The sequence below is a fragment of the Mirounga leonina genome, unplaced genomic scaffold (genome assembly GCF_011800145.1).
Source record: "Mirounga leonina isolate KUSES-001 unplaced genomic scaffold, KU_Mleo_1.0 Mir_366, whole genome shotgun sequence".
NCBI classification, from domain to species: domain Eukaryota; kingdom Metazoa; phylum Chordata; class Mammalia; order Carnivora; family Phocidae; genus Mirounga; species Mirounga leonina.
Window position 1 is genome coordinate 3,967,944 of NW_023270709.1, and position 24,144 is coordinate 3,992,087.

General features: G+C 49.1%; 1 protein-coding gene across 3 annotated transcripts in view; it reads right to left on the minus strand.

Moving 5' to 3' along the window:
• Nucleotides 1-415: 415 nt before the first annotated feature.
• Nucleotides 416-24,144, minus strand: part of GMDS (GDP-mannose 4,6-dehydratase) — a 656,830-nt gene continuing 633,101 nt past the window's right edge. For all 3 annotated transcript variants that reach the window (XM_035030719.1, XM_035030720.1, XM_035030718.1), the window contains 2 exons: nt 1,142-1,210; nt 416-858 (listed from right to left, as the gene is read on the minus strand). In XM_035030719.1, coding sequence (XP_034886610.1) covers nt 796-858; nt 1,142-1,210 — 132 coding nt within the window. In that variant the 3' untranslated portion in view covers nt 416-795. The remainder of the gene's footprint in view (nt 859-1,141; nt 1,211-24,144) is intronic.

Here is a 24,144-nt window from a genome sequence, read left to right on the forward strand (position 1 = left end):
TGGAATGTTCCAACAATATTTACTTACCTTCAGGTTTCTTCTTCTGGCCCCCCTCTATTTCTCAAGACTTCTTTTGAGATGGTGGGAGCTCCGTGGGTTCTAATTATAGTCAGCAGAGACCGGAGGGGGTGTGAATGCCTCCTTTCTTCAGGAACTGGGTTTCCAGATCGGCTGGATAGAGTGGCTTATTGTCACCGGAAGGGGGAAAGAAATGTCCCAGGCAGAGACTTAGGAGAAGGCTCGGCAAAAGCCAGGCTCCGGCCCAGCAGGGGTCTACCTGCAGGGGCTCTCTCAAAAGGGAGGAAGGCCTAAAGGAAGCTATTTCACTCCAAGGCAAGAATTTGGGTGTTTTTGTTTGGGGGCCCTTATAGCTGCTTTTATACCTCAGGAAAAACACCGACATCGACTCTGTTAATGCTAGTTCATAGAAAGGCCATTTTTAATAAGAAAAGAGGAAAACATTTTGAAAGCCCCACAATTTCAGTTGTCTAATGACATAATTTCAAGTACAGTGAACATGTGATTAAAACATCTTGTTGATTTCACAAAACCGTTCAGAAGAGGCCTCGACAAAAGGAAATTGGGCCGAACCCCGGAGTGCCACGTCCCGGCTGCTACAAACCTCAGCGGCCCCAGATCCTAACGGCGGGGACAAAGCGCAGAGGCAGCGAGGGTCCGCAGGGAACCCGCCGGATTCTCGCGCCCCTCCCGGGATCACACCTGCGACCCCGCACCAGCTGATTCCAAGCGGGGACCACAGGCCGGCAGGGGCGGCGCGGGCCTCCGCGGCCGCTCTCACGCGTTGGGGTTGTTTCTCATGAGCTCCACGTCGGCGTCCACCATCTCCCTCACCAGCTCCTGGGACCCGAGACACAGGGGGTGGGCGGTGAGGGAGGAGTCTCTGCCACTCTCTCCGGGTGACACCCCCACCCCCTGTGGCGCGCCCGGAGAGGCCTCCGCCACCCTCCCTCCACCCCCCCCGCCCCCACCCGCGCCCTCCTTGCCCTCCAGGCCTGGGGCACCTCGGGCGCCAAGCCGGCCCGAGCGCTGCCGCTCCGGGCGGCTCGCTGCCTCGCCGGGCCGGCCACCCCTCCCGCAGCGAGCGGGCCAGCGGATTCCACCCGTAGAGAAAGGCACTTACATCAAAAGCGACCCGGGGTTTCCAGCTCAGCTTCTGTTTCGCTTTGGTGCAATCTCCTTGCAGAAAGTCCTGCCGGGGGGGGGGGGGGTAGGGGGCGGGGGGAGGGAAAGATAAAAGAGACGTGGGTCGGGGGCGGTGGGGGCCCGAGTCGCAGGGACCCCCCCCCCCCCCGCACCGCTGCTGTCGGCGGGCGAACTCTCGAGGCACAAGGCTCCCGTTTCCCCCCTTTTGGAACCCGCCAGGCACGCTCAGTCGCGGCTCCCCGAGCAGTAAATCTTGCGAAGGTCGCGTTTAAGAATGCGCTGCACAGACCAGTGAGGACGGTGACAGCGGTGCCGTCTCCTGCTCACCCAGCCACCTCCTCCTGTCCACCCCTCCCCTCCACCGCGTCCCATTGACACTTAATGACTTTTTTTTTTTTTTAAACATTAAGTTGTCAGGGACGCTACTGTGAGAACTGTTTCGAGTTACTGCACTTCTCGGGCAAGGAGAGGAGTAAATGAGCAGACGCGCCCTGGCAGCCCCGCGCTCCGCGCCGCCGCCGCGTCGCTCTCCCGCCGCGGGGCGGACGGCCCGGTGCCCGACGCTGGCGCGCTCCGACTCTCCCCGGAGGCTCCGCGACGCGGGGGTGCCCGGCCCTCAGCGTGCAGGCGCGCGGGGCTGGGCGGACCCGGTCCTCCGCGGCGGGGAGCTGGGTGCCCCCTAACGGGGCCCTGGCTAACTCGGGGCCCGCAGACCAGTTCTTTCCGGGCGGTGGCCTCGAGCTTTCCTGAGCCGCGGTAAAGACGGGCGGCTCACCCCGCCATCCCGCACACCCACAGGCGCGTAAAACGAAACTGAACTTTCACGAAGCGATCCTCCCCCTTACTGTCCAGGGCCACGACATACCGTATTTTCTATTCTGTTCTGTTCTATCCCATTCCTTAGAAAATCATGATCTCGACCCACTTACTCCACCTCACGATCCACTAATCCGTTGCAACCAGCAGTTTGAAAATACAGCTCCAAAGAGCAAGCACCCTGCAGCTTCTTCAGCTCGGTAGCACTCCTCGTCTGCCCAGTGTTCCCTAACCGCTCTGGTGGAAGATCAAGTTAATTTTTAAACGAACCTCCAGCTCCTGTACAGGAAGCTCAAGCTGTCATTTGCTTGATCCTTGAGTTTCTCATCCCATCTGACAGGGCCTTTGTCAAAATATAAATATATATATCCCATTTGACAGGGCCTTTGTCAAAAATAAATATAAATAAAATATATATATATATACACATTATATATATAATCTTTTATATACATATATATATTATATATATATAAAAGACGTCAATGATTCAGGGAGAGTCTGCTCTGCTCAGTTTCACCAGTACAGGCATGGAACTGCTTCAGGAGAGTTTCCATCCATTTTAAGAGACTTCCTTAAGAAGGAAACTGTCTAAAAGAAAAACTACAGGAGAATATTAACCCTGCACCTCAACCCTCACTCACCCATTTCTTATAACAGATCTCTGAAGACTGATTTAGAATTGAGATGAGAATTTCAAGATGATTTGAAGAAAGAAAGGGAGGAAGGAAAGGAGGGAGAGAGGGAGGAAGAAAAGAAAGAAGAAAGGAAGGAAGAAAAAGGAAAGACACATACTTTGAAACAGACCATTTGGGGGGGTGAGATAAACATTTAGCTTTTCCCTGTACAAATGTATTCATCAAATAGTGCATAAGATGAGTCCTTAAAACGGAAGAATGTGAAGGCAGTGTGACAGACAGCTGAACTTTAAACACGATAAATACCCCATTGAGAAGCTATTCGCATTACACGCAATATTAAAGAACAACCTAAAACCAGTTACATCAAGTGAAAGGAACAGATAATGAAGCTACAGCTGAAAGCCTGCCCCAGTGATTTTCTTCAGATTCCCTGAAAGGTGGCAGGCGTAGGGGATTCATGCTGGGAAAGGCCATCAGGGGCTGGACAGGACCGGGTGCTCCCCGTCACTTCCATATCAAAGGGTGTCTGGGTGCTACTTCTGAATGAACGTCCAGTAGTCCTGCCTTATCCTCAGTGTCACTTCCCGAGGTTTCAGTGACGGGTGTTCCGCTGAGTCCAGAGCAGGCAACCGGTCAGAAGGTCAGCAGTAGCCTAACCCTAGGCCTACCTCTCGCCCCTCACTTCCTCTCGTCACTAGGCATTTTATCATCTCACATCCTCACAAGGAAAAGGGTGAGTACAGTACAGTAAGATATTTTGAGAAAGCGACGCCACATAACTTTTATTATGGTATGTTGTTATAATTGTTCTATTTTATTACTAGTTATTGTTGTTAATCTCTTATGTGCCCAATTTATAAAATCAAACTTTATCACAGGTATGTACATATAGGAAGAAACATAGTATATATAGGGTTGGGTGCTATGGTAGTTTCAGGCATTCACTGGAGGTGGGGCTTGGAATGGACCCGCCTCGAATTGAGGGGGGCTCCTGTACTGTATGCTTGGAGTCATTCTCTAACAGGGTACATTCAACGGCCCTCATTCTACATCATCCATCATTACATTTTAGGCTTGACTAAATCAAACTCCCAAAGGCTTTGCATTTCACAATACACCGAAGTACTGATTTCCTCTCCAGGGTGTTAATAATAGTAAAACAAGTTATTTCTGCTGGTCCGAACAGTCCATATACAGATTCTTCAGGAAAAGTAGGATACAAAAATTAATAACTAGCAATTCAACATTGCACGGAGCTGGAAATAGAAGTGGAAAAACAAATTAATTTACTTCTTTCCTTTCCCTAAATAAACTTGTATATACTTCCACAATACTTCTCTATTTTACTGTAAGAGTCACACAAAGATATTCATTCTTTTTCCCCAGAGAGCTGTGAAATGTGGCGTCATGAAGCAACACAGCCCTCCCTCAATTCTATAGCAGTTGCATAGCTCGAAGAAACGTGGTTATTGTTTAATCACACAACACTTGCTGTAAATCAACCAGCATTGCATAGGATGCAATTCATGGCTCTGAACTTATAGTTAGCAAAACCCTAAAACCCAGTTTGGCTTCAAGTGATCTCAGTAGGCTTGGGAAAGGGAGCTTTGTATTGTAATTATGTTTCCTGTATTTTTCTACAAGTAGCTCATAATATAAAAACAACTAGGGAACTACAATTAAGGAAAAAGAAAAATGGTTTTCAAAAGCTTAGAAACAGACATTGCTACCATACACTGTAAAAGTATTTCATTGAAACCAGAGACGCACCCAGTTAAACTTCCCAATTTAGTTTTGAGCCCAACTCCTACATTCCAGTCTAGCAGCTTACTTTAACCTTCTGCCAAGGCTCTGTCTCCCTGAAATTTAATTAGACCAAGAGACCTTGTGAAGGAAAAGGATGAGGTTCCATCAAAACAAAGCAGCTGCTCTCTACGTCAGCTGCTGGTGAGCTAACCTCTAGACTAGTCCGTGTGCCTATTCCCCAAGCAACTCTGAGGGAAAGATTAGGGACATCCCAGCTTGGTTTACACTTCACTTCTCCTGAAGGACTGTCTTACTTCTTTCTGTTGTGTCCTTTCGAGGAAAGAGACAGTAAATGGTTTAGGCTGCAGGGTTTGGGGGGCACAGGGCGGACAGACCTCGAGGGTGGTGTGGGGAAAGTGTGGCACGGGACGACACAGGACTCTGGAATGACAGCAAGGACGTGGGAACCCTTCTTTAAATAAAGCTTCCACCAGCATGAAGAGAAATGGGACTGTGGAAGCTGGATTCTTACAAGGACATCAGGAATTAAGTGCTCTGCTCACAGGACCGTGTGGAGCAATGGAAAGGGGCAGATAAGGTCACATTATAGTTTCCTTTTACATTTCACAAATCCTCTCCACTAGGGCGTGATCAGCTCCTAAGGACGAGAGAGAAGAATGATTCATCTATTTTGTTCTTTTCTTCCTTTTTGACAGTTCAGTTCCTTCTTTATTTATAGGCTTAAAGTCATAGTATGACAACAGGGGCAAGAACTGATTAAAGAGAAGATTTTATGTACAGTTTCCAAAATGGACTTTGTGCACTGGGTGGTCTGGAGCTTTCCTTTAAAAAAAGAGACAATAAAGCTCTGGGAAAAATTTAAAGCATTTCTATGTGAATATGACATTTCCTGAACTCTGGCTTCTGGTGTCTTCACTGTTTCCATTGCTATTCCTTAGGTGAGCTATACAGTTTCGACATGTGATTTATTATTGTCAAATTCAATTAGGTTTAGCTGAGCATTTTACAGCAGCAAAACAGCAGGAGCAAAGAGAAAACGTGCATGTCCGGATGCCTAGAGCCCCCTTAGTTTTTCTCGGACTCCGTGACTACCGTTGACTGGTCGGACCTTTCAGAGCTGTCCTCCGACGGCAGCTCTGTCCGGGCATAAACCCTACAGGCCCAGTGCCAATGGCCAGGGTTGCAAACAGCAGCAGGGTAGGAGGGCATGTTTCGCTGCAGCAATTTTTCAGGCTTTCCTGGCTTATGTTCTTGTTATAGTGAACTGATAAAGGGCCAGACCAAATCCTGGAAAAGTCATTAAGCCAGTTCCTGAGCCCACAGTAGTTAACATAAAATCCAGAAAAGTAGAGACCATGCTGTGCCATTATCTGTTACTCTAACTATAGTTCCCTTTCCTCAAATCTCCTGGGTGCCCCCCCTTTTTTTTTATCTCGATCAAGATAACAACACATCTTTAAATTATACCGCTTAGTCTCCTTTCCTCCCCTCCCCTCCCCGCACCCCAATCTTTTTTTAATTTTGGTCATTATTTAACACATTAAATGCCTTTAACACCCACCCACCTTCCCTAAAATCACCATGGGGAATGCTATTAAATATATTGATCACATAGGATAACTTTTCAAAGGTCATAGAATCATGTTCTTTCTCTCCCCTTTTTCATTGTGGTTGTGTTGGGAAAATTTTAATATTTATTTCAAATTATGTGTTGGATACCGTGTTTCCCAACAGGTCAGTTTTGACGTTTGCAAAGAACATCTGTTTAGGTGGAGAAACATTTTGAAAGTGTGAGCTCTTTTGGCAGGATGTTAAATTTCTAATGTGCATATTGAAATAAACTGATTCTTGAGTGCTATAAATAAGGAGAAGATGTATGGACAGGGGATGTTAATAAGGAAAACTAAGATGGGTGAAAGCCCTGGTTAAACATCTTCAAGAATTTAAAATATGGAACTGTGAGTAACACTGGGTATTCATTTCTTTCCTTCTACTTTTCAAAAAAAAAAAAAAAAAGCAAAATTGAGGAATAGCTCAGGTTCCAAGGGAATAAAAGAATGAAACAAATTTGGTTCTTGATCTAACTTTATGCTAATGTGGAGTGAGCAGGAAAACTTTACTCTTGGGGAAAGGCTTCTTTTTAGAGAGAAAGAAATGCTAAAAACAAAACAAAACAAAAAACCAAACCAAAACAAACCAAACTTCAGTAAAATGGAAAAGCTTTAAAGTTGCACAGAATATCCCAGTCAAGACTCAAGATGAGCAGCTGGGAGTCGGTAAGAATGGGAAAAAACAGAAACCGAAGAGTTCCCCCAGAAAGTTTGCAATAGAGGATGTCTCTCCCGGGCAGTTTAAACTCTTACGTGCTCACAAATACATCATTTGGTTGAAACCTTCCCAGACAGGGAGTGAATCTCAGGGCAGTAAGAAAGGCAATGAGCATTTCCCCCTCTCTTCCCTTTTACTGCTGTGTATCAGCACAAATTGAAGTTGAAGCCAGGCCTCTCCTTTAATGACAGGGGTGATAAGAGACAAGAAGAAAACAGCAGGCTGTCTCGTCTGCGCAGGAAGCTGGACTCAGTGGGACTGTCCATCAGCAGGGGCTGACAGAATGCCGTCAGACCCCAAACAATGCTCGGGCTCAACCTCGGGGAAATTGAGTCAGTCAGCACCGGCTCCGACAAGCGTCCTGACAGTGGAGATAAAGTGGCAAAGGGAGCAAAACAGTGTGAGCAGGCCCTGCATTGTGTCCCTGTCCTCAGTTCCCCGGGCGGAGGCTGCTGGGAGGCACTTGGCACAGGGCGACACGTACGTACCCTGGACTGGAAGCCCTCACATCATCACCGCTGTCACCTCCACTGGTGGCCTGGCATGTGAGCCCTGCCTGTTAGTTATGGCTCAGGATGTGCTAGAGCGACCTCCTGGATGGGGCCTGAGGGCATCTCTAGGATCCTGTGACCCCTCACTGATCCCATTTTTCTGGGTTGGGGGCCCCTTATTTTCAATCGATAGCATTTGGCATTCGGAATCAGGAGCTATTAGGAGCTACCAAACAAAGGGAAAGAAATACATCTGTCCACGTGTATGCCCCAGACACTACTGAAAAAGCCTACCTAGCATGGCAAGTGAATGAGGATACTGTCTTCCTTAGGCGTCCTCTTGTATGTCAGTAAAGAAAGTATTCACTTTATTAAGGGAGAACCCAATTGATGGCATTTATAGTGCAGCCGACATGTATAGATGCATCTTTTCTACATGTACTCTAAAAATATGGTTACATAAAAAGAGAAACGTCGTGAAGCAGAAAGGGTTCTATAAGAAACACTGACAACACAATCCTGTGGGGGAAATACAGGACTTAAACACACCAATTTCCTTTTAAATACTTTTAAAAAATGCTGTGGAGAAAGTCCCTTCAGGCAGACATGCTTGAGACGTGTAGAGACGAGGACAGTGGTCCATTCTCCTTCACAGAATGGACACACAGATCCCTACAATTCACACCACGCTGAGGCCCAGCTTCTCCTGCCACCTCTGACGGGGTCCCAAGCACCGTCCAGCCATCGGCACCCTCTGGCCCTGGGGCCTGTGTGGCCTGTCCTGTTCAGTCAGGCTCTGAGTGAGCTGAGCAAAGGAAAGCATTTCTTAGAAGCTGTGCCTTGTAGTTTTGCGGGAGCTGTCTACTCATAGGTCGGTGTTTAATAGGTTGCTTTAAATAAAACAAGCACTATGATTTTGGGAATGTAGTCTTGCATCACACGCATTGGTGAGGTACTCTGGCTTTTTGTACCCGTTCTACATCTATAATCGTAATCTCGGAGTTCATTTTTGTTGTTGTTGTTAGCTTTATTTCTTGATCCCTGGTGCTTACAGGAGTATCTAGCCAGGGAAAGCTAGATTAAGAACTGTAACTGGAGCCCTCTTGGTTCCGATTTCTTCACTGATTTTCACTCTAAGCAGCTGATATGGGGGGCTGACTCACAGTTGTGATGCAGAGCCAGTTAATGAAAGGGAGATAAGATTGTTAGTGACCTCAGCATTCCAGGCTTCAAAGCCAGCACCATCTTCCCTGGAAATTACTGGTTACTGTTAATAACTGGATCTAGGGTGTAAAGATTTACCCATGCTGGTAGGAGGTGACACAAACCCTGAGGAAAGGAGATAAAGCACCTTTAAGTGGACCGATTAAAGATTGTTGTAACCTAATTGGCAAGTGGCACTCTGGAGCACGAGAAGCAGGCTGCCTTGCTTTGGCCACTTCGTACTTTTTACCCTCAAAGCACTTTACACACATCAGCTAATTAAATCTCCAGACAATCACATTCAAAATGCAACTCAAGAGATCTTGTATCTGTTTCAGGTGGCTATTTCCTAGGGATGAAAGCACCGTACAAAGTATCTGTGGGGGTTAAAGCCCAACTCTGTCCTGCAGCTTATCTTCAGCCTGCATGTGGAGAGGAGGCACCTTGTCACTCGGGGAAGGCCGACTAGGGCCGCAGGAGACCCCTGATAGCACCAGGGGAAGGTGATTTTCCATCAGCTTGTTCCCTTCCAGTATGTTAGGAAATATGCCCCACCCCATAGAAAGGGCTCTGCCCTCCCTTGGAATATTAGTACTAAAGAATATGGTAAGTAATATGAATGCCTCCATAATATAGATATTTTTTCCTTTGGGATTTTTCTCAATTTATATTGTACCACAGGTCACTCAAATTCAAGAAACTCACTTCAGTAATCCTTCCTTCCTTCTTTCAATTCATCCATCCATTCATCCTTCTCTCAACCAAAATAAAAATTATATGACAGGGACATTCAAATGTACACCCCTAGATTCCTTCAAACATTCATTCCCTCAGTAACTTGTCAAGAAACTCTAGGACTAACCAGGCAGCGGACTACATCCAAATTCTTGTTTTTTGGTTGTTTCTCTGGGGACTTTCATATTTGAGGAGAAATTAAGACAACTACGAGGACATTTGTTAGTAATGTTTTTGAGAGGCATGGAGAAAAGAAGAGTATTAAGACAGATATTTAACTTTTCTATGATTTTTATCTATCCATTCATTTGGTTTCCTATTATCATGGTTAATAGAGAGTTTACCAGGCTGCTGGGTATCTAGACTGTATGTTACCTGGCAGTCTTTCTTTCGTATTTTTATCAGAGCAACAGAATCCTATACCTGAACACATCTATAGAGATATTTAAACAAATAACTTGATTAATTCACAAAGCCATCTAGTGGTAGGGTTTTGGACTAAAAGCCAGGATTTCTGATTCTTAGTCCAGCACTCACAATGCTCAGTAGCACAAACTTTCCCTAAAAAGTACTATGAGCAGTATACTTTATGCTGCATTAATTTGAGTGGCACAAAGGTCCCTGAAGAATAAATACTCTATCAACACATGGAAATATCAACATACTCCAATGCTCGATGAAAGATGAACAGAGAAGAGTAGATACAGCATGATTCAATGCGTATGAAGTGCCAGTACCAGCAATGTAATCGACGGTGATAGATACTAGATCAGTGGTTATAGGGGAAAAGGATCAACAGGGAAGGTGTGTGAAGAAACTCTTGGGTGATATTCTCTTTACTGATGGGAGCGTAGCACACATGAGTGCATGCATTTGTCAAAGTGGACCAAAATATATACTGAAGATCTGTGCATTTCACTGTATATAACTTATATCTCACTAACAAAAGGTTCTCAGGCACCCAACAACACACAGATATCCCTGGAGAGACCTGGCTTCATATCATAGCTCAACTACATAGCTGTGTGACCTTGGGGGCAAGTTTCTCAGTGTTTCTGAGCCTCAGGTTTTAAATTAGGTATAAAATGGGGAAAACATCACCTGTCTTGCAGGGTTGTGAGAATTCAAGATGACACGTGGAATGTAGCTAGTTCTATTTCTAATTTATTTTACACTGTTAAGGCTAACTATTGTTGCTTTTATCACTAAGGTATACGGAACACTATCCTTTTAATTTCTTTTTTTTTTAAAGGTTTTTATTTATTTATTTGACAGAGAAGGATACAGAGAGAGAGGGAACACAAGCAGGGGGAGTGGGAGAGGGAGAAGCAGGCTCCTTGCTGAGCAGGGAACCCAATGGGGAGCCCGATGCGGGGCTCAATCCCAGGACCCCGGGATCATGACCTGAGCCAAAGGCAGAGGCTTAACGACTGAGCCACCCAGGCGCCCTTATCCTTTTAATTTCTTATAGTCACATCATAGATGAAAATGTAATCTTCTTTTAAAAGATTTAATTAATTAATTAATTAATTTAGAGTGCATTGGGGGAGGGGCAGAGGGAGATGGAGAGAGAGAATCCCAAGCAGACACTGTGCTGAGCGTGGAGCCCAATGCAGGGCTCGATCTCATGACCCTGAGATCATGACCTGAGCCAAAATCAAGAGTCTGACGCTCAACTGACTGAGCCACCCAGGTGCCCCGAAAATGTAATCTTTTTAAGTGGGTTGTCTTATAGTTTTTCTTTCGTGCTTTTATGTTACTTTAACCTTGCATGTAACCTGACTTCTCCTATTTTTAGATCATCATTTTTTGAATATTTGTAACCAGAGTATACAGGATTTTGTATTCTACTTTTCCCCAATTATTGTAAACGTTTCATATGCTCTTGGTTGTTTGTTGCCAAATGTTTATAGTGTTAGAGCTAGGGAAGTAGCTGTGGACAAGCTGTTGTCATGAGCTTATGTTCCAGTCGGGAGAGACGGTCTAGAGTACAGGAGATGTGCGTAAGACCATGTCCACTACTGAGAGTGCGAGACAAAGACCTAAGAGGAAGCCAGCTGGATAAAGAGTGGGGAGGCTGGGTGGGGAAGGCCTTCCCAAAGAGGTGACATATGACCCAAGATTTGAATGACAAGAAAAAGCCAGTAACAGAAGTTCTGAGGCAGGAGGGTCTCTTGGGGACACCACAGGTACCCGGAACTTAGGGAGCAACCCTCTGGTCTGAGGGGCAGAGAAAAGGTCACTGAGTATGGACAAAATGAATGAGGGGGATCAGAGCCCAAGACGAAGTTGGAGAGGTAAAAAAGGCCAGACCATGCCTGGCCTGCTGGGTAATTCCTCCCATGGGGCCCAGGCCCTTCCCAGCAAAGTCATGTTTTTTGCAAGACTTTACTCCCTATTCTTAGAGTATCTGCAGCCTGCCAGCCACAACTGTATAGTTCGCTAACTCAACTAATTCAGAAGTCTGATTTTCAGATGGCAGTGTAATTTTTCAAAGTGAGTATGGGACTTTTAGCTAAATGTTTAAAAGGGTGGCTGAGGGACTTTTGCCCGGCATGCTCCAACCCCTTTCCCTCCTAAGAAAGCTGCCACTCTTTGACATGTTTGTGCCACCCAGCCTAGAAACATCTGGCCACCCTTGAAGGGATTAGGTCCAGGCTACTGCAGTTAGGAGTCAGGACTCTGACCCCTGGCCCTGTAGGACACAGGGCCCAAGGGACCTCCTGGGGCCAGGGGGCAGGAGCCTGGCCTGCTGTGCTGGCACCCGGGGGGTGTGCGGTAGAAGGGCCGGACCTCTTCTGGCCGAAGGAGGACACATTCAAGCTCCCGAGGGCGGCGGAGATGGTGCCCCACCCTTCACTTCCTCCTGTGTGAGCAGAATCCTGGTCAGAGTGAAACTGTCACTACTGACTCCCCTCGTTGGAAGCTGCCTTCTTCTTCGCCACTAGTTCTCGAGCGAATGGGACACAGCGCTGAAACTTGCGAGAATTTTCAATTTTTTACCAAATTCTATGTATGTAAAGGTTCACTCCTCTACAGAGAAAGAACCTGGCTTCGCTTTAAAATGCGTAGTCCTTTAAGCAGCCTGCTACCCGCAATACGGAGTTTGGGTTGTTTTCTGAGCCGCCAGAGGCTCCGGGCGCCGGGGGCACCTGCCCCGTTTGATGTTTTCACGGGCGCCGTGCTAGACAGGAGCGGGCAGGAGGAGAGGCCGCGAGAGAGGCGAGCACGCGGAGGCGAGCCGAGGGAAGACTCACCGAAGGACTGGATTTGGAGGAAAGAGGATTCATAGGGAACTCCTAGGATTTGGGCTTGAATGAGGACCTTTCCATGGCTTTCAAAGACATTATATGAATTTACAAATGCTACCAGCAAAGTATGAGTGTAACTTTTTATCACGACCCCGCCGGCATTAGATTTTATCTCCTTTTCAAGGAAACCTCTCATTTTCGTGATTATCAAACAGAGACTCTTTAAAAAGATTCCTTTTGTAAAATTACCTGTGTTCTCTTATATCATTCCATGGAACATACTGTCTTGTTTTGGATCTTGATTCGATGCCAAAGCCTCTCAGCTGAGGAAGTCTGGTTAACTCTGAGAAAGGAGCTCGGTTTCCACAGGCCCCAGCTGGGTTCGTGTGAAAGGAAGGAGAGGGGAAGGCAGCTCACCTTCTTCCATGACCCCTAGCTAGCGGACAGCTTCAGCCATGCCTTAGGACGTGCAAGGAAAGGGTTAAGCCACCCTGCGTCCACTCTGCCCTACCAACACGGCCCCGCTTTTAATCTATGGCTTGTGGCAGGAGGAAGTCCGAGAGGTGGCCTTTCACATGACATCATAAAAGCCTGATTTATCGCCAGCCACCAAACATCTAGAAAATCATAACATCCTTTCAGGAAAATGCAGTGGAAAATAATCAGGTTGGCTTTGATGAAAGCTTTGGTGGGGACTCCAAGTGTGACATTCTGCACAGTAACCCTTGGCAGGTGCTCTGTTTGCAGTCCGAGCGGCCTTCACGACAAAGCCCAGAGTCTGAGCTGCACGGCTGCCCACAGCGGAGCGGGGCTTTAAAGTCCGCAGATAAAACAAGAGTTTGGTTCGCACTCTGCCAGCTTGCCTAAAATAACACTTGAGTGTATGTGAAAATGCTTTGGAAATAACAGCCCTATCCAGAAGTGAGGAATTCTTGGTTATAGAAATATGAAGATCCTACCCCTTCCCCAAACCCCCTGCCATGGCAGCAATGCCAAACGATGCTGCTTCCTCTGCTGCTTCTGTTGATTTGCTCTTCTCTCCTTGCCTAGGACTGTCTTTAGGACACGACTCTGCAGTTAGAACCTTCGCCTATGTAGCATTTCCAGAGCAGTGTCCACTGTGGTGTCATCCTTAATAACTAAGGGGGCCACACGATGACAGAGATGACACCCTCCAAAATGTCAGAGGAAATCAAGGGGTGAATTCCTCAAGCCACAAGGAATTGGTCCCAGGAATGTTTACATCTCTGTGTTGTTTCTCCTGCTCAGTAAGTTGATAAAAGCACCAAGCAGGAACCTCATTTTCTTTGGTGTGCATGATGTACTCTGCAAATAAACACAGGAAAGAGGGACAAAGACTAGAGTATTGGATGGTTCTAGAATTCTGGCCACATCAAGTCTACAAAAGCTCATTGGCACTGAAAGTAGGCCTATCTTTGCAGATTGACACCAACTTAGAAGGTCCCGGGACTCCTGAGCTGTGGGGAAGAGAGGTGTTCTAAAGATTGGGCCAGGACTGATAAGGGGCTAGTCAGGGTTGGAAGGCTGGCAAAAATGAAGACTGCGACCCACTTCAAAGTTGCGTTCACTTTGTTTTACTGTGACACCTCAATTGTGTCGTACGGAGACTTCATAGGATCAAAGACTCACATAAGTAGACAGAGCCCCGTGAAGGTTCCTAGAAGGTTGGTGCTTGGTGGAGGGAAGAGCCCCCAGTTCGGAGGAGCTCAGAGCCCGGGCCTCAACACTATCACCCTGAGAATGGGCTTCCGACTGCCGCATCAGGCAGCCCTCACCGCACCACTGTCAATTCCTTCGGAGTTTGATTTCGGAACTGGAAAGGCCTGCCCAAACCTGATCGTCCCAGGATTTTGTATGGGGAAGCAGGATGATGTGGGAGCGAGCAGAGCGGTGAGGCCTAGCCCTGGCCCAGCCACAGGAGTTCCGTCACTCGAGCTTTCCTCAAATGTCAATGAGGGAAGGGAGGGACTGGAAGAATTTTCAAGGTCCCTTTTCTAAGCTCCTGCTTGCTCCTGGGCTCGGATTGCTGGTGCCTGCCCAGCGCTGCGTTCCTTGCATCAACCCTTAGGGACGCTGGGTGGCATCTCCTTGCCTAACGACGGCTCACTGATGCACAACGGCCTCGACGGCAGAAGCAGCCGCTCGCGAGTTCTGCTCCCGCGGGGCTGGGGCTGGCTTAGCCTCAGCACCGCACTGCGCGTTCTACTCCCGGTGAAGCCAGGACGTGGCGGGGAGCTGGGGACTTGGTGCACAGTCAGGTGGCAGGGGCCTCTGCGGTCCAGGGAGGCTGGAAGGCTCCGCGCAGAGGGCGCTGGTTAGGAGGCAAGTGACCCGCGGGTGGAGGCATGAGTTTGGGTGGTGGCGTGCGGCACGAGGCCCAGAGGGAACTGGGCCTCCAAACTCTCCTCAGGAAAGCACCCGTGGACATTTGGGGAGCTTTCCATATAACCTGGCCAGCCTGAGTGCTCTCAGCTCTCTTGCGGCTGTGAAGTGCACACCTGCCGTATCTTACTGCCCAGAGCTGTGCATGTCACTGCGGCACCTTCAGGGTAAATAAATAGTGGGGAAGGTACGGGAATACGTTTCCCACGGACGCAAATCATCATCAAATGTATGGAGTGTTGCCGGGTCAGGAAGCCTCTACTCAGGGGGCTCTCAAGGGAGGTCCCCTCTTCAGTGGGCCAGGGAGCCGCCCCCGCTCCCCAGCCCCGGCCATCCGGGACTCAGATGTGGAGCACTTCTGGCTGCCATTCCCTCCAGAATGGCTCTGGGCCCAATGACTAGTTTAGGGCTGGGGGACTTGGGGAACCCTCTGAGCTGACAGTAACCCCTCGTCCGAGCTATGCGCTAAGCACTTTACATACCTCGTACTGTTAAACCTTCTAAGAGTCCTGTGAGCTCCGTGAGGGAAGGGAGGCTCTGCTAGGTGAAGTGACGTGCCCAGCGTCCATTCGTGGTAGAGCCTGGATTCAAAGCCCCGTCTCTCCGACTCCGGACCAGGTAATTAGCTCATTTCTCTAGACTCCCCCCCTTCTTCTCCATTTAGTAAGTGGGCTGACAGCTGATGTGTACCACGAGTCACGCGTTCCCAGCAAGCGGAGGCCCTTGACGGGGATGAAGTCCCACCCCGGAGAACTTGTTGAAGACCTAAAGGAAGGGGACTATACGTGCACTCAATAGAGGTCCAGAAACACTAAAACTGTTGGTTAGCCTGCCTGTGTAGGTTGTACATTGGAGCAGATTCGGGAGCAGAAACGTGGGTCAGAACAAAAAGGGGGCATATCAGGAGATACCACACCGCATAAGCACATGGCACTTGATGTCAAAACAGCACACTGTGAAAAAGTTTGATGCAGCCGTGGCTTTTACAGCAAAAGTGAATTCATTGTTCTTCTCCAGCTGGGGGTGAAAGGTTTTATAAGAGGTTTGAAGATAAAGTATCTTGTTTAGGTTCCTATGAAAAAATGTCATTTTCTAAAAAACACAACTCTCGGCTCCATCAAGCACCATCAGGAATGGTCATGATCATGGACTTTGTAAGCAGCTGAAACACAGACCAGTGGGCAATTTGCCTGTGGAAGAATTCTTTCCAGTCTGTGCCCCCCTGACATTACTAGGCTGTGAGACTCCCGGTGGACGTCCCCCGGCAGAACAAGGCTTTGGGGTGGAATCTTCTAGGAACTGTTGGCTTTCTAGGACCACAAGGAATAGTAAGAGACGCCTGACATGGGAACTCTGTGAGTTTGGGAAACTTCCAAATGGCCTTTGCTCAGTATCTGACCCCCTCAGAATACCCTTTTCTATGAAAAGACTTCAACTCACAGAATTCAAAAGAGTTGTCTGGTCTTATTTATGCCACCACCATGACCGTGACTAACAGAAACACAACTGTTCCTCAGGGTGCATACCTTTTCAGTTTCAGGGTCTGGGTAGTGAAGGCGAGAGCAGGTCTGGAGAACACGTGTATCTAAAGACTTTATCCAAATTGACTTAGTTCTGGAGTTTGGACAGTGAGAGCTCAGAAAGAAAGGGGGACGTCTAATTATCACCATCTTAGTAATAGTAATAACAACAGTAATATTTCTCACAAAACAACAGCTGTGTAGCGCTTTACTAGGACCTTTTGGCCTATTTTCTCATGTAATCTTGGCAACATTCAGCCATCCATGCACTCAGTAGCCATAATCACCCGGCCTTCGAGAAGCTCAAGGTCCTGTGGTAGAGACCAGCGAGCTCATGGCGTATCATCTGATGTGTGCCACAGCCCAGAGTGGGCGACGGAGCAGGTGAACAGAGAGGGAGGCCACATGAGTGCAGGGAGTAGGGACAGGCTTGAGACCTGAAGAGGGACGAGAAAGGGGAGGACAATGAGCATTTTGGTGGCCTTAAAATTGCCCTGGGGTAAGCCTGTCACCGAGGCACCTGCACAAATCAATAATTCAAAGCCCCGTCTCTCCGACTCCGGACCAGGTAATTAGCTCATCACTAATGGGAGGTCTGGTCTTAGCGTTGTCCCTCTGGAACCAGGATGAGCAACCTTCACAGTGGGCTAGAGGAGGGGACCGCAGCTCTGCGGGGACCAAGAGTAAACAGAGTAACAGAGTAAACGCTCCCTGAGCTGGGTTGTGAACAATGAGTGGGAGGGAGGACGGCAAAGGGCAAAGGTAAAGATAGTGTAGGTGTCAGATCAGGAGCTGAAGGGCGCAAAGGTGTTACAGAATCTTCTGCGACTTGCAGTTTGGGATGGCTGGGGGCAGCGTGGAATGGAACTCCCACCTCGTGCTGGCTGGGGACCCCGGGCGCACAGTCGTCGGGGCTGGTTTAGAGTGACGTGTGGAGCTGGCCTCAGCTGAATCCCAGCGCTGTCACTCACTACCCGAGCCTCAGTTTTATAATTTATAAACCTGTAATATTCTATCTGCCAGTAATAAAGATTAGAGATACTGTAAGTGCTTAGAACAGTGCCTGATGTTGAGCAGGCCCTCCACAAATTGCGGCTACTGTCAGGGTAAAACTCGAAGGCTCCATCGGGGCCTAGAGGCTTAGCAAGATGCATTGGAGGCCATTCCAGGCCTCGGGGCTGGTTCTTTAAAGCCCCCACTGAAACCTCTGACTGGAGCGATGGGCTGCCCCCTTTCATCATACGGTTAGTTCCCCATAGCCTGTCATATTCTCGCTCTTCCTCTTCCTTTATTTAAACCATACCCCTGTAAAAGCTCATGGGACTTGGGGGCAGAGAGACTTAGGCTGAAAAACTAGATTCACCATTCGCTAGATGAGTCTCCGTCTCCTCACTCGTACCACACCCTGGAGCTGCAGTAAGGATGTGAGGGCTTGAGTGCTTGTCACATAAGGCCCTCCACACATGCTCATTCTCCTCCTCTCTTCAAGTCCTGGCTGTCTCCCTATGCCCCGAAATCATTCCCACCATCTTCTTTGTTACCCCGAATCCACCTTTGTGTCCCCACAGCACCTCACACAGCAGCCAACGAGACAGCTGGCACCTCGGGCTCCACCACGGGGGTGCTGGCTGGAAGCAAACGAGCAGGGAGGAAGGTAGGACCAGGATGAACATAATGTTGAGTAAGGGGGGTCAGTGATGCTGACCAGGTGATGTTCCGGCAGAGTGCTGACTGACAAGGAGGAGCCAGCTACGGGAGACCCTGGGGAAGCAATCCAAGTGGGGGAAGCAGCTCGGGCTAGGACCCTGTGATGGTAGGGAGCTGGCTGGTCAGAGAACCCTGAGGGTGGGGTGAGGGAAACTGCTACACGTGGCAGTGAATCCGGGATGTAAGGATTTATTTATAGCTTTGTCAAGAAAGATCCCTGGATACATTTCTTCCTCTGGGTACTCGTCAGACCCTCTGCCTGGGGGTGGCCTCAGCGATCCACTTGGGGAGCGTGTTGACTACCTAGGGGCTGGTGATCAGATTGGACTCATTTTAGGGCGTCCTGGGAAAGGGCTGGACTCCAGAGCAGCACAGACAGCCTCTGTCAGCAGTTCCAGAGCCCAGAGGCCCAGAAGGAACCCCTGGGCTCACTCGGGTCCTCATCCACTTGTAGTCACCCTGGAGTTTCTGGAGGACGAGAGTGGGACCGGATACGGTAAGTTCCCATGGGATAACCTAAGTCACTATCACCAAGTTAGCAAAAATAAATGGAGGCCAACTAATGGCACGCAGCAAGTGCCGCGGGGGCATGGAACAGAGGAGGTCTTTTAGGAGAGAAGATTTACCTTCTCCCTCTCAGAGGAGCGAGATACTTCAACCAGGGTCAGGGCACCTCACAGCCCAGTGAGTGCCTGCCTGACTCGAGCCTGTGGCAGAACCTGAAGGGCCACTTTGATCTTTATCAGGTTGACTCAGTGCTTCTTGCGCCACCATCCCTCTAACTGGAGCCCTGGCAAGGGCGTAGCATCCAAGGAGGCACAGAGGGTAGAGGATGAAAAGACGCATTAGCCATCCTGGCAGATGAGCTCAGGCCTGAAGACTCAGAGCATCACGCTCCGGTGGCCCGGTGCTCACAGCTCATTTCTCCCGAACAGCTTCTCTCTCCTTTCCTTCTGAAGGAGCCACTCGCAGCAGAGGCTTTAAAATATTGGCCAACCTTCTGTTTAATATTTTATATATGTCATGGGGGCTCCTTGCATTTCTCTGGCTTACCTTCATGAAGGGGAAATAGAAATGCTGCCAACAACCCAACACATCTTTTTCCCCCAAATGATGCAAAACACGTTAGAAAGTTCCTCAGCGCCCACAAGAAGGCCCTGACCCCGCCTACTCCTTTGGGATTTCCTGTCCTTTCTGTCTGGTTACCCGCTAAGGAGGGCCACTCTGCGCCCCACACGGCTCTCTGCGTGGAAGTCATGCTCTCTAGATACCGGGGGACAGCGGCAGGCTGCATGTCTCTGAATCTGGCTCATTTCAGCTTATTTCCTTGTCATCAGTTCTGTAACTGTTCTTCTGGCCTGTCTGAAATGCTTGGCTTTGTGGGGGGAGAAAATAACTTTCTCCTTTTATACCTTCAAAATACTCCCCTCTCCTCAGGTTAAGGCCAAGCTGGCCTTGTGCTCTGGGCTGCAGAACTGGGTTTCCTGGCGACCATACTCTCGAGTGATAAACGAAGTGTGTTTATTCGTCCTTATGAGGAGAAACACAGTGTGATATTTCGATTTTATAGAATTGGCCTTCATGACCTGCTGGTAGCGTGGCTGTGCCAGTCCCGTCAGGAGGTGGGTGAGTGGGGGCCCAGCAGGGGCTGTCACTAGAGCCCCACAGGAAGTCAGTGGGACTCAGTGGTGCTCGGGGCGGGATGACTCCGATCCTAATGCACACCAGGAACAGCCAGCCACACACAGCCCCTCACCTGTGTTCCTCACGTAACACCCCCTCCTCACTCTGAGCTTTTTCTTCTCTTTCTGTTATTTTTTTTTCCTGTTTTGGAATAGCTGCTTAGGGGGACTCTTCAGGGGCTTTTAACCACCACCTCTGGCCCTGAAAGAGTGGACCCAGCTACATCCTCGGGGTGGCTGCTGAGGAGGTGGCATCAGGCCGAGCAAGTCGGTGGTTTCTTTCCTTTTCTTATCTAGTTACCTTTCTTGATCTTTGTCTCCTCAGAGAAATCAAGTGTTCCTCAGCAAATTTGTGGATTTTGTTAGAAGTGGAGTTGGCAGGATCCTTAGCTAGGCCGAAGGAATCAGAATTTCTGAGGGGGCTCCTCAGAAAAGCTGTCCTAGAATCACTCCCTCAGACCCATATGCATTTTGAGGTCTTAGTTTGGTGTCGCTGGGACCCAGCCCACTTCTGGGTACACGGTAGATATTATAAGGAAAAATGGCCCCTCTCCTTAAAATGCAGCCCCGCCTGTCCACAGTTTAGCTGGACACTTCCAGGTCTGCCCTTCCCTTGAGGTTCTCTTGCTTCAATTACTCCCATCACCAAGTGGCTCCCAAGCTGTTTAAAGGAGGCAAGTGGAGCCTGCAAAAGTCCTTTTAAAACCCTGACGAGCACAAAGGAGAACCCCCTGAAGGTGAGCACTCCCTGAAGACCACGTCCGGATTCTGCCTCAGCGACCCGCTCCCAGGGCTTACAGCCCCCCTCGAGCTCCCAGCTTCCTCGGAGGCCTATCCTCCCAGCCCTGAGGCCCAGCCCCATGGCAGGCATCCTGCTGGGTCCTGACTCCGTATTTCCTGCCTGCTCCCCTGGCAACCTCGAGCTCCTCCCTGGACATCCTCCAGCTGTGCAGGCCAGGCCTGGCAGGCTCACGCCCACAGCACCAACACTTAGCCTGCAGCCTCTAGGCTGATGATATGCTGCCTTTCCCCCAGGGACCAACTCCAGGAAGACCCTCACCTGCCAGCTGGGACCCCCGGTCCCACCTTGAGGCAACATGTGAGTTACAGCATGCATGTGGATACCCTTCAGCCCCGGGTGCCCCCACTACGGCTGTGACTGGGGGCCTGTGAGCCGCACTGGTAAATTACCACCGTGAGACCCCCTGCCCGGCTTCCAACTCTCCCCTCAACATGGCCCCCCAAGCCTCCTGCTTCTCCTCTCAATTTCCAGAAAAGGGCCAAAGAGCAGCTAAGCTGAACTCCCCGATCAGCTCAAGACCTGTCCCTGACTGCCCCTCGCTCCTGCTTTTCTCACCGCCTTGTACTTCATTGTCCTGTGCTCAGTGTGTTTTCATGGCACCACTGCTGCGTCCGTGCAAGCCTCCGGGACGCTGCACCCACGCGTGGGCATGGCCCCCCGCACCGCTCTGCTCGCCAGGTGCCTCTGCGCCCCGGGCCACCACGCTCTCCGCAGCTACCACTCCTGCACACTCACTCTGTGGTTTCAATCCATTACAGTGGCTCATTCTTCCTGTCACTTCAGGGGCTAGATATGCTCTCCATTTTGCAGACGAGGAAACTGGGAGTCAGTAAGTGGCCTAAAGTCACAGAGGGGTGAGTGGGGGTGGAGGGCGATGAGCTTCAACTTCTGGCCTGCTTTACTCCTAAGCCCTTTGCTTTTAACCACTGAGCTTCTTTCCCCCAGTGGAATGAGAGAGAGAAAGCTGCACGCGGGCAGAAAGTGTTCTTTGCCCGTTTGCGGGGACCCGTGCACTGTGAGGATGCCCTCCTGAGCACAGCCCCCCACCCCAGAAGTCGTCCCCTGCTTCTCGCCGTCCCAGCGTCCCCTCTTCATGTCCCTCTTCACAGCTTTTTCACAGTCTGTACTTACTTTGTCAATTAGTTTCTTGTTCTACTGTCAGCCTCCCTAAAATGTAAGCTCCATGAGGGGCAGAAGTGTGCCTTTCTCAGTCGTCTCTATCTTCAGGATCTAGCACTGTGCTTGGCAGCTGCTGAATGGATACAGGAATGCTTAAAATGAAGTCAATATATGCCCCCTACTAAATACACCTGTTCCCTTTCCTCTTGCACTGGAACCATTACTGGCCTCTCCCTCCCTTAAAATTCTGGTCAACTTTAGTTCTTTCTTCTATATTTTGCCCACATCATTCATTTTCAAATCTTTTGCTCTCAGATTTTCCTTCCACGGCCTTCAGATCCCATGTACTTGGATGACGACAGTCCCCTCCTCCTTCAAAGACCAATGTCTCCCTGGCTCCAGTGTCCCTTCTTTCCCTGGGATGCTACTCATTCTTTCAGAAGCTCTTTGTGACATTCCCTCAGTTAGAGAAGTCTATTAGTTGCCAAATAAAATCCAAATTCTTCCTCTGACTTCCAGTATCTTTGACAGTTCGATTCCAACCCACTTTTCCAGGTTTATTCCCTGCATTCAGGAGAGGTTGGACCGACCAGGAAGCACACACATACTCAGGACTCTACCACCTTCCCGAATCTAGAAATCTAATGAAGAAGCATTAATCGCATGCCCACCACATTCCATGTACTGCACGCTGAACGTACACAGCTAAACGCCACGAGGCTGGAGTGGGGAGGTTACTTCATGAGCTAGGTAAGCGAGAACCTGTGGGTCTCAATCAGCCAAACAGATCACCTTGATGGTTCCCGTGGGCAGGGGAGGTCAGGCCTCCTGCCCCTTCCCTGGCCTGGCTAGGTGGGAGTTGAGTAGGAAAGGACTTTGCAGGGGCGCCTGGGTGGCTTAGTCGGTTGAGCATCCGACTCTTGGTTTCGGCTCAGGTCATGATTTCCCAGTTGTGGGATCGAGCCCCAGGTTGGGCTTTGTGCTCAGTGCGGGGTCTGCTTCAGTTTCTCTCTCCCTCTGCCTCTCACCCACGCTCTCAAATAAATAAAATCTTTATTTATTTATTTATTTATTTATTTATTTATTTATTTTTAAATATTTTATTTATTTATTTGAGAGAGAGAGAATGAGAGAGAGCAAGCACATGAGAGGAGGGAGGGTCAGAGGGAGAAGGAGACTCCCTGCCAAGCAGGGAGCCCCATGCGGGACTCGATCCAGGGACTCCAGGATCATGACCTGAGCCGAAGGCAGTCGCTTAACCAACTGAGCCACCCAGGCGCCCCAATAAAACCTTTTTTTTAAAAAAGGCTTTGCATAAAGATAACAAGACCTGGTGAGGGAGCTGAGCAGGTGCCAGAGGGACAGAAGCTTGATCCCTCTCCCGAGAGAACTAGTGTTGCACAGGGAGCAATGACAAGGGACTTGGGAGAACCAGCCTGTCCAAGATATAATTTTAAACTGTCTTATTCATTAAGATAGAGCCTGTCTGCCACATCCTCGAAATTACAGATGGCTTATTTGCTATAGATGTGGGAAATGGCAGATGCAGGAGATCCAGACAAGGATGGAGAGCCCCATGGAAACATGAGAGTCCCTGAAGCCAGGTAATTCACACAACTGCTGGGAGAAACACCAAGATGCCCTCGGCATGCAGGGACAGGAATTTGAGCAGGGTTTTTTTTGTTTTGTTTTGTTTTTTTATTTTAAAAACAGTCCCCAGTAGGCTGAAGGGTTTGGAAGCATCCATGTGGCTGAGACTCCGGTTACTGAGACAAACTGCAGTGCCTTTAGCTGCACACAGAATGGTTGGGGAGATAGACCTGTAAGCCAATCACAGTAGCTCAGTGACCGGGGTTGTTAGTGGGGACAGTGGAGGAAAAAAGGGAGGGGGGGTGGGTACCCACTCTTTCATGTCATGGGACAGACAGGCTTTGCAGAGGAGAGGGTGTCTGGGCTGAGTCCTGCAGAGTCATGGAAACCTTCTCAGGCCAGGGTGGGAAGGACAAGCCATTCCTTCTTCTTGGGATGTCCTTCTCTCCATCTGGACCTACTCACATCATACCCATTCCTCAGGAACCAGCTTAGATGCCACCTCTTCCCAGAGCACGCCGATCCGAAGTGACCTGGCCTTCCCTCGACCTCGGGCAGCTCTACGCTCTTCCCCCGACACGGCTCCAATCCCCTGCATCCCTGATGCGGGGGGGCTCATTGCCCCACTAGCCATACTGCACGTGAATGCCACATATTCTGCCTACAGTGAGTGCTCAAGATCTATTTCCTGAAAGAGGGATCAGATTCCTTGTTTTACGGAAGGAAAGACTGATTTGATGAGAACGGGCCTGGAGCTCGATAATTTGGGCAATGGTATCCTCTCTTCTCAGGATTTTCCTACTATTATTCTTTCAAAGTGACCATGTAAGCAGTGTGGTTATTCTGTGTGAAAGGATATCATAGTAAGTCCCACCTCCTAACATACCTGCACATCTCAACATCTAGTTTGATCTGAAGAAAACCT